The sequence below is a fragment of the Triticum urartu genome, chromosome 4A, assembly GCF_056163025.1.
Source record: "Triticum urartu cultivar PI428250 chromosome 4A, HENAU_Tu73, whole genome shotgun sequence".
NCBI lineage: Eukaryota > Viridiplantae > Streptophyta > Magnoliopsida > Poales > Poaceae > Triticum > Triticum urartu.
The window spans coordinates 168,956,442-168,965,621 of NC_141876.1; the positions used below are offsets into that span (position 1 = coordinate 168,956,442).

Below are 9,180 nucleotides of genomic sequence, written 5' to 3' on the forward strand. Positions count from 1 at the left end.
AACGATCAACATAAAATGGTCACTACACTTGAGTTTGAATGAATTAGGATGATTAGGCAGCCACCTCAGCAACCTCGCTTATGTGTCACTGTCTAGGTGTCATTTTTGCTTGAGTTTTAATATTCAACAGACAGACAGGGCACACACTGATACACAGGACCCATTTGACAGGTGGGGCCGAGCGCTTCATTCTCCCAAAAAAGATGCACGAGGCGGGACTCGAACCCACGACCTCGCGCTTGGTTTGCTCGCTTGCTACCGCTGGGCTAGAGAGGGACAGTTGCTGACGTTTGGGAGTTTATCTATACATTATATAAAACTATGGCTCTCTCGTATCATTGACAAGTGGGACCTTCTGACCAGGTGGCATCGAACAGAGCAACGATTAGCAACACTCACAGGAGGGACCCATTTGACAGGTGGGTGAGCGAGCGTTTAATTCCCTAAAAAATGTGCGCTAGCGGGGACTCGAACCCACGACCTCGCGCTGGGTTCGCTCGTTCGGTACCGCTGGGCTAGAGAGGGATTGTTGGTAATGTGTGGGTAGTTTTCTATATAGTATATAAAACCACGGCTCTCACTTATCAATGACAAGTGGGACCTTCCGACCAGGTGGCGGCGGGTGGCATTGAACAGAGCAACACTTAGCGTTTTTCTAGGTCTTCCGACCAGGTGGCGGTGGGCGGAGGCGGAAGCAACCAGCAGGGGACGCTCGGATGAGGGCGGGGCCGGTGGGCGGCGGGCGGCAGGCAGCGGACGGGGCCGGCGGCCAAAGCAACCAGCAGGGGCCGCTCGCCTTGCCCACGACCTCGCCGTAGGTGACCTCACCCATGGCCTCATGGCGGAAGCAACCAGCAGGGGGCGGGGCGGAGGCGGGGGCGGGGCCGGCATCGGAGGTAACCAGCAGGGGGTGGGGGTGAGGCAGGGCGTGGAGGCGAAGGGATCAGCAGGGGGCGGGGGCAGGAACGGCGTCCTTGCCCACGCAAGGAGAGGCTCGCCGAGCATGGGGGACTCGCCACCGCCGCAAGCACACCTCCCAGTATGCACCCCTCACCTCTTCCCCCCTCTCCTCTCTCATTATCTGCACCTCATCACCCGAGCATGGATCTCAGTGGGAGATGGATTTCAGTCAGATGTTCTTCAGCATAGATGAATTTTGTTGATGCACTGTTAGGAGTTAGGAGATAGCTTGCTTGTTTGGTAGATATTGCATAAATGAATTTTCTCGATGTACTATTAGGAATTCTTTAGCTTGTTTGTTAAGAATTCTTCAGGCCTTGTTCGGTTAAGATTTGGGGGGAATTTGAGCTAGATGGCCTCAGTTGTTCTTCAGTTGTTTGTCTACAGATTTTTAGGATCATAGTAATTGTAATTGATAGAAACAACATAGTATTTGTTAGGAGCTAGCTAGCTTGGTCTTCCCAGAAACATGATCCTTCTAAATCTTAGTTTGGTTTAATTTGAATTAGCCTTCTCTGCAACATAAATTCATGCCAATTTTAGTGTTGGTTTGATTTATAGTTTGGTTTGTTTCAATGTTCTGGTTAGGCAATTAGCATATAAAATTTTCTGTATTTTTAGCTGCCATTACTTCCATCCATTTTCATTAATTAATGTTGATGCACTTAGATTGATTTGCTAAGTTGCAACAATTTGTTGTCTTTGGCATATGGACAGAAGCTGGATTAGAAAAGGAGTTAGAAATTTTTCGAAAGAACATATGAAAGGAGTTGATGATTTCATCGCATTTGTTCGGGCAAATTTTTCCAACGATGCTCACATTCTTTGCCCATGTTGTGAATGCCTCAACCATCCAATAATGGCTCAAGGAATAGTGGAAGATCATCTCCTTCTTAATGGGATGTCCAGCACATATGATAGATGGATATATCATGGAGAACCTTTTGACGGACAACCTCAACATTTTGAAGCTGATACACATGCCCCTCATATGATGGGTGGTGGTGATGCTGGCATTGATTTCATGGAAAAGGTTTTGCGAGATAATGCTGGTTTGGAGGAAGAGGATGGGCATGAAGATGATAGGATTCCTGACCTATTGAAGGATTTGTACGATGCTGAAGATCGTGCTGATGGACAGAAGTCGTTGTTTGCTGAGGTGTTAGAGGAGGCGAAGCGCGCAGCTCATGAAGGGGGTAAATTTTCTAGATTTACCTTCACCGTGAAGTTACTCCACATCAAGTCTTTCTACCGGATTAGCAATGCTGCATTCAACGCAATACTCCACCTTTTGAGCTTGCAATTCCCTGATAGTTGTGTTCCCAGATCTTATGATGAAGCATTGTGCATAATCCGCAGGCTGGGGTTAGGTTATGTGTCAATACATGTGTGCCCAAATAATTGCGTCTTGTTTCGGAAGGATTTAGCAAAGCATGACAACTGTCCAAAATGCAATGCCTCTAGGTGGAAAGATGCTGATGGGAAGAAGTCAATACCGGAGAAGGTACTGAGGCACTTTCATTGATACCAAGGCTGCAGTGGATGTTCATCTCGAAGAAATCATCGCGTGAGGTACTGTGGCACCAGCTAAAGCGGCAACCTGTGGACAATGAGCTGAGCCATCCAGCGGACAGAGAGGGATGGAAAGAGTTTGACCGTATACATTTAGATTTTGCTGCAGATCCAAGGAACATAAAACTTGGCATTGCCACAGATGGGTTTAATCTGTTTGGGAACATGAGCACGTCTTATAGCATGTGGCCAGTTTTTGTGGTGCCGTACAACCTGCTACCATGGGCATGCATGGATCAGTCCAACTTCATGATGTCATTGCTTATCCCGGGTCCAGAGTCTCCAGGAAAGGATTTTGATGTCTTTATGGAGCCCCTTGTAGAAGAACTGCTCCAGCTCTGGACTGGTGTACCCACATACGATGCCTTGAGTCCGGAAGAAAAGTTCAATCTATGTGCTGCAATCATATGGTCCATCCATGATTTCCCGGCTCTGCACACACTCTGTCTGGGAGGATCACAGCGGGTTATAAGGCCCGTGTCCATTGTGACAAAGACCCTTGCTCAAAGAGAATAAGGAGAAAGATCTGCTATGTTGGGCACCGCCGCTTTCTTCCCCGAAACCATCGCTGGCGAAGAAGCAAAAATTTTAATGGTGAGAATCAAACCCGTGACAAGCCAGCTGAATTCACTAAAGAAGAGCTGGAGCAACAACTTGAAAAGGTGAAAGATGTGAGACCAGGAAAGCTTGCGAAGAAAAGAAAGCGTGAGGAAGGTCAATGTTGGGAGTGGAGGTCTTGTTTGTGGGACCTGCCATACTGGGCTGATCTGAAATTAAGGCATAATCTCGATGTAATGCACATTGAGAAAAACATATGCGAGAATCTACTAGGGACGTTTCTGAACATTGAAGGGAAGACAGAGGACACGGTTAGTTCTAGGCTTGATTTGGAGGACATGTGCATAAGAGAAGATTTGCATCTACAGCACAATGAAGATGAAGATTCATTTGAAATGCCACGAGCATGGAATACAATGAGTAAAGAACAAAAGCTTGCATTCTGTGAATTCCTAAGAGCGGTGAAATTTCCAGATGGTTATGCCGCTAACCTAGCAAAGTGTGTTACTTCTGATGGATTCAAGCTTTCAGTACTGAAAACCCATGATTGTCACATCCTACTCCAAAGGATTTTACCGGCGGGCCTCCGAGGAATCATGGACAAGGATATATATGAAGCGGTTGCTGAGCTGGGAAATTTCTTTAGAGAAATGTGCTGCTAAACACTCAAGTTAATTGTCCTGCAAAGACTTGAAAAATAAATCCCAATTATTCTTTGCAAGCTCGAGAAGATTTTCCCTCCAGCTTTCTTCACCATGATGGTCCATTTGGCGGTGCACTTACCAAAAGAGGCAATTCTTAGAGGCCCTGTGCAATACGGTTGGATGTACCCAATTGAAAGAAGGCTACTTACTTGTAAGCGTTATGTGCGAAACACGGCAAGACCTGAAGGTTCTATTGCTGAAGCATATGTCGTTGACGAGTGCTTGACTTTTTGCTCTCGATACTTTGGCGATGTGGAAACAAGATGGAACCGGCCGGGCAGAAATAGAGAGCGGTCTGATTCGCAAAGTGGTGATGTCTCTGTTTTCAACCATGGTGTGAACTTTCTTGGAGCCTCACAATACTTGGAGGCCGGTGATGAGTATGACAAGATGGTTTGGTATGTGCTCAGCAATTGCGTCGAGGTTCTACCATATATCGAGTACGTTATATCTTGTGCACTCATTATATTTTTTTTGCTTGGGTTGGCACCAGCCTAATGTTTTAATTCACATGTTTTGTTTGCATTGTAGCAAATGCAAGGAAGAGTTAAATCAGGAAGAAAGCAAGATCAATGTTGATAAAAGGGTTGCCAAGGGGTTTGCTAATTGGTTTAAGAATCATGTGAGATCTTTAGCCACATGTTTGATATTTTCTATGTTATTCACCAATTGTTAAATACCATTGTTTGCTAAATGGTTTATTTGTGCAGATTGGAAAGTTGCATGAGGAGAAGAAGGTTAGTGATGATCTATTTGCTTTGGCATGCTTACCGTATAAGCGAGTGAGAGTGTATTCAGCATGCATTGCTGACGGTGTCCGGTACCACACCGTTGACCGCGAGGAAAAAGGAAGACACAGAATAGTGGAATCATCACTGAGGGGTCACATGATCGTGAGATCATTGACTTCTATGGTCAGTTGAGAAGCATCGTAGAGTTGTAGTACAACTCTAGTGGAGGCATCCATCGCTCGGTTGTCTTATTTCACAGTGACTGGTTTGAGCTTGGTAGCAAGAAGAAGAGAGACTCTTTTGCCAAATATGATGGCCACTTCAAAAGCATCAACACTGCAAGGTGCTGGTATAAGAGTGATCCCTTTATTCTAACAACACAACCAACAACGGTGTTTTATATGCCAGACACTCTTTTGTAGGGAAAATGGCGAGTTGTGCAAAACTTTGAGCATAGACACTTGTGGAGTGTGACTCAAACTGAAGTGGAAAAGGGCCCCAGTGATGGTGGACTAACATACCAAGATGATGACTCTACGGAAGTTCCGTTGCAAGCTGATGATGACTCTATGGAAGTTCCGGTGCAAAGCAGAGTGCGAAGGGACCGGGAATGTCTGATCGTTGATGCTGCAACAGTTGAAGGCATCAAGAAAAGAAGAAAGGTGGTAGCGGATGGGCATGAGAGCGAGGATGAGGAAAACAGGACTGATCATACTATACTGCAATATTGTAGTGATGATGAGGAAAACAGGAGTGGGCATAGAGTTTCTTGTTTTCGTATCAGTGACGATGAGTAGCAAAGGAAAATTTTGGTCTCCTTGGTGATCTAATGCTATTTTGTCTCTTTGGTAGTTGTTGTTGATGTGATCCTGATGTAGTTTTTGTACTACAAATCTCTCCAGGTACCAAAATGCATGAGACTGTGTAGTGATGGAGAGGCAGATGATGGTTGAAGATACAATGCAAGATGATGTAGGTTTGATGATCATGAAGTTTTGGTGATGTAAGATACAATGCAAAATGAAGATCTTGTTTTGGTGAAAGGAAGATGCAAAATGCTGTTTTTTTTGTGAACTGAAGATGTTGTTTTTAGTGCTGTTTTTTTTGAACTGAAGATGTTGTGGTGTAAAATGCTGTTTTTTTTTTGAACTGAGTAGTTTTGGTGATCATGTAGTTTTGGTTGTGATGTAAAAGTTTACAAAATGATGTGATCCTTAAGTTATTTTGAACTGAAGATGTTGCTTTGATCACCCAAATTCAGTTTTGGGTTTGATCATGTAGTTTTCAGAGCTGTTTTGGTCAGAACTGAAGATGTTGCTTTAACTGAATTTTGCTTCAACTGAATTTTGCTCCATCAGACAGCTGTGAGCAAAAAAAATTGCGTGAGCGGGGACTCGAACCCACGACCGTGCCCTCATTTCATTGTGTTTCTACCAGTGGGCTAGGAAGAGGCTACTAGTCTTCTCCTCTATGCCACCTCTTTTAAAATCATCAAACTAGTCAAGTATCAAACACACACCTCACTGACAAGTGGGCCACTCGACCCACTCGCTGACAAGTGAGCCATTTTGCTACTCTACCCACTTGACCCTTTTCCCCCTGAGCTACCAAAAAATATTGGGCGAGCGGGGGCTCGAACCCATGACCTGCCGCTTGTTCCACTATTATTCTACCACTGCGCTAGTATGAGGCTGTTGGTTTTGTGCTCTATGCTAACCCTTTTCAATATGTCAAATACAGAACTCGCTGACAAGTGGACCCACTCCTCCTCTCCACTTGACCCACTCCTCCTCCCCATTATCCACTCGACCCACTCCTCCTCTCCGCCGCCAGCATCCCCTTCTCCTCCATCGATGGTGACGACCTCCCTGACGACCCACTCCTCCATCGACGGCGACGACGACGGCCTCCTAAGGTATGAATCCACTGACTCCTTCCTGTTCCTCTTCCTATTGATTAGATTAGGGTTCCGTGGCGCATGCTGATTAGGGTTCCTCTTCCTATTGATCCGCCGAAGTAGATCCACGAGATCAAGAGGAGGCCTGCACCCTCTGCATCCACGACACCCTCTGCAGTCGCCGCCCCCAGGTCCGTTCCGTTCCCCCCTCTACAGATTAGGGTTCTTTGATTTGCTTGGCTATTGGCTTAATTTGCTTTCAGAGATTATAAATCTGTTCAGTTTTAAGCCAATAGCCTTCATGTGGTGTTCTCAATGCATGATTCAGTAACTCAACTGAATCATTCTGTTACTATTTAATTTGCGTTCAAATTTGATACTCCCTCTAATCCATCTTAATTGGCACTGGTTTAGTACAACTTTGTACGAGATGGAGTAGCTAATTGGTGCTTCTGATCTTAATTTTGGGCGCCTAGCTTGGTTTCCATATAGTACTGTATTAGTGGAGTGTAGGTTTGACTTGCCATGAGGAATTTTTGTTATTTTTGGTTGGGGTTAGATGCACTAGGTTGTGTTTAATTAAAGTATCAGGAAAGCTCATTGATAGATTTGATGATGAAATCAAACTTGTTTTCCTCAATGTAGCTTGCAAGGCAATGCCTAATGCTGGCCTTCCTCTTTGGATTGTGACATAAATATACATGTAGTGCTGAAAAGTAGAAATGAGTGTGGTTTTGACTTGCCATGAAGAAATGTTGATATTTATGGTTAGGTTTGATGCAGTAGGTTGTACTCCATCTGTAAAGAAATGTTGATATTTATGGTTAGGTTTAATACCTTTTCTGCCATTTATAGTAGATTTATAGATATGTTCAGATATGGATGGGTTTGGATAGGGATATTTTCTGTCATTTATGCCAATGTTCAGATATGTTCATTTATAGATATGCAACAATGTCCATTTATAGTAGATATGGTTCTAGCTGTGTTCTGGTCCATTTATAGTAGATTTTAGTGCTGTTGCTGTTGGTGGTCACCTGATGATGTTGCTTTTGTTATTTTTGTTGTGGTTACCTGATGGGTGCACATGATGTTGTTATTCTTGTTGCTGATGATGATTGCCCCTTTGCCAAGATATAGTAGGAGCAAATTGAGGCCATTGCCATTTATAGTAGTATTCCAAATTGAGGCCCTGGCAAACACATGTGGTAAATATTCTACTTTTTTGAAGTGCCTGTTTCCTATTTATGTCCAGTCCTATTGCTTAATTTACAATGCTGCTTTTCAGAGAAGTGAGATGGCTGGCTTGGAAGGTTTCGAGTTCTTCGAGATCGTAATTGAGAGATCTTGTAGTAGGCAGGTATATTTATCATCACTCATCTCTTTAATTATCATCACTCTGCTGTCTAGTTCTTGATTGGCACAATTAACCACTTCTTGACCTTCACTGCAGAGGCTGCCTGACAAGTTTGCGAAGATGCTCGCCGGCCGTGAGCCCCACAAAGTGCAGCTGCGGGAGGCCGGCAGCGGACTTCGCAGGCTGTAGGACGTGTTGGTGGTGTTTGATGGCGAAGGCCACATGTATCTAGGGCCCGGCTGGGAGCATTTCGCCCTCTCTCATGAGCTACAACTCGGGTACTTCCTTGTCTTCCGCTACGACGGCGACGCCATGTTCACCGTGAAGATGTTCGACAACACCATGTGCCGCATGTACTACCAGCACGACGACGATGCCAGTAAGCTCTTTGCCTCTCTTCTTCCTATCCTTTTGGCTTCCTCTACCTGCACGACGACAACACCATGTTCACACTTTGTTGCATTTGGCCAGGCAATGGGAGCAGCAACGGGGATGATGAGGAGCAGAGCAGGGATGACAAGGAGCAGAGCGGGGATGACAAGGAGCAGCCTATTCTGGCTGACGACGACCCTGCTATGGTGGTGGCGGATGACGACCTTGCTATGGTGGTGGCTGACGACGACCCTGCTATGTTGGTGGCGGACGTCGACCTTGCTATGGTGGCTGACGACGACCTCGCGATTGTGGTGCCCAATGATGACCTCGCAATGGTGGTGCCTGACAATGACCTCGTGATGGTGGTGGCGCCTGCAATCCCACAGCTTGGCGACATGACCATGCCAATTGTGGTAGAGGAGTATATCCGCATTGGGATTCGCCACTCTGAGCGCATCAGGTTGATGAAGAAGAAGAAGGAGGAGTGAAGATGTTAAGAAATGAAGTGGCAATGTTAAGCATGTTAGGTTTAAGCTTGTTAGTGTAATATGAACATGTCAATGTTAAGTATGCCAGGTTTAATTTTGTGCATGCTCATGGATGCTATATGACAGTGTCATCTAAACATGTCAATTTCTTAATTATGAATATTAAGTTTGGTAATTGATGGGAATTGAAATTTTTTTATGCATGCTCATGGATGAAAGATAAAATTATGGGTTTTTGTGCATGCTCATGTATGAAACAATATAAGTTTCATTTTTTGAATGCTAAAAACACGACTCAAACCCTAGCCACGGACGACCGCCACGACGAAATCAGACGGTTTTTGAAAACACCATAAAAAATTCAAAAACCGTTTTTCATTTTTTGAATGCTAAAGACATGCGTTTTTCGTCAAGCGGCTACAAGGAGGGTCACCCCAAACGGTGCCATTCCATGTCTATCTCAAAGTAGACCCTGTTTCACGGATGGTCGCCAAAAAGCATGCATTTCTGACCCTCGTAGCTACTCCCAGCCATTCAG

At 44.9% G+C, this 9,180-nt stretch overlaps 2 protein-coding genes across 6 annotated transcripts; both read left to right on the top strand.

Annotated features, from left to right (window-relative positions):
* The first annotated feature begins 1,819 nt into the window (after window positions 1–1,819).
* LOC147975270 (uncharacterized) lies at window positions 1,820–3,752 on the top strand. The gene is made up of 3 exons (XM_087520339.1): window positions 1,820–2,464; window positions 2,548–2,880; window positions 3,150–3,752. The coding sequence occupies exons 1-3, from the start codon at window positions 1,820–1,822 to the stop codon at window positions 3,750–3,752; spliced, it is 1,581 nt and encodes a 526-aa protein (XP_087376465.1).
* Window positions 3,753–6,335: 2,583 nt separating this feature from the next.
* LOC147975271 (uncharacterized) lies at window positions 6,336–8,825 on the top strand. 5 transcript variants are annotated; one of them, XM_087519632.1, is made up of 6 exons: window positions 6,336–6,440; window positions 6,543–6,613; window positions 7,563–7,630; window positions 7,711–7,782; window positions 7,876–8,158; window positions 8,251–8,825. In XM_087519632.1, exons 5-6 carry the CDS (start codon window positions 8,002–8,004, stop codon window positions 8,640–8,642), a joined length of 549 nt encoding a protein of 182 aa, XP_087375758.1. In that variant the 5' UTR covers window positions 6,336–6,440; window positions 6,543–6,613; window positions 7,563–7,630; window positions 7,711–7,782; window positions 7,876–8,001; the 3' UTR covers window positions 8,643–8,825. The 5 variants fall into 5 exon arrangements, with proteins under 5 accessions (XP_087375758.1, XP_087375754.1, XP_087375759.1 ...); XM_087519628.1 differs by having other exon boundaries at window positions 6,546–6,613; XM_087519633.1 differs by lacking the exon at window positions 7,563–7,630.
* The last annotated feature ends 355 nt before the right edge of the window (window positions 8,826–9,180 follow it).

Excerpts from the sequence above, each read along its gene's own strand:
- LOC147975270 (XM_087520339.1), top strand. The coding sequence starts at position 1,820 with ATGGCTCAAGGAATAGTGGAAGATCATCTCCTTCTTAATGGGATGTCC. Across the intron at positions 2,465-2,547 it reads AGAAGTCAATACCGGAGAAG|CTAAAGCGGCAACCTGTGGA; the intron begins GTACTGAGGCAC and ends CTGTGGCACCAG. Across the intron at positions 2,881-3,149 it reads TGCTCCAGCTCTGGACTGGT|CCAGCTGAATTCACTAAAGA; the intron begins GTACCCACATAC and ends ACCCGTGACAAG.
- LOC147975271 (XM_087519632.1), top strand. The coding sequence starts at position 8,002 with ATGTATCTAGGGCCCGGCTGGGAGCATTTCGCCCTCTCTCATGAGCTA. Across the intron at positions 8,159-8,250 it reads CCAGCACGACGACGATGCCA|GCAATGGGAGCAGCAACGGG; the intron begins GTAAGCTCTTTG and ends GCATTTGGCCAG.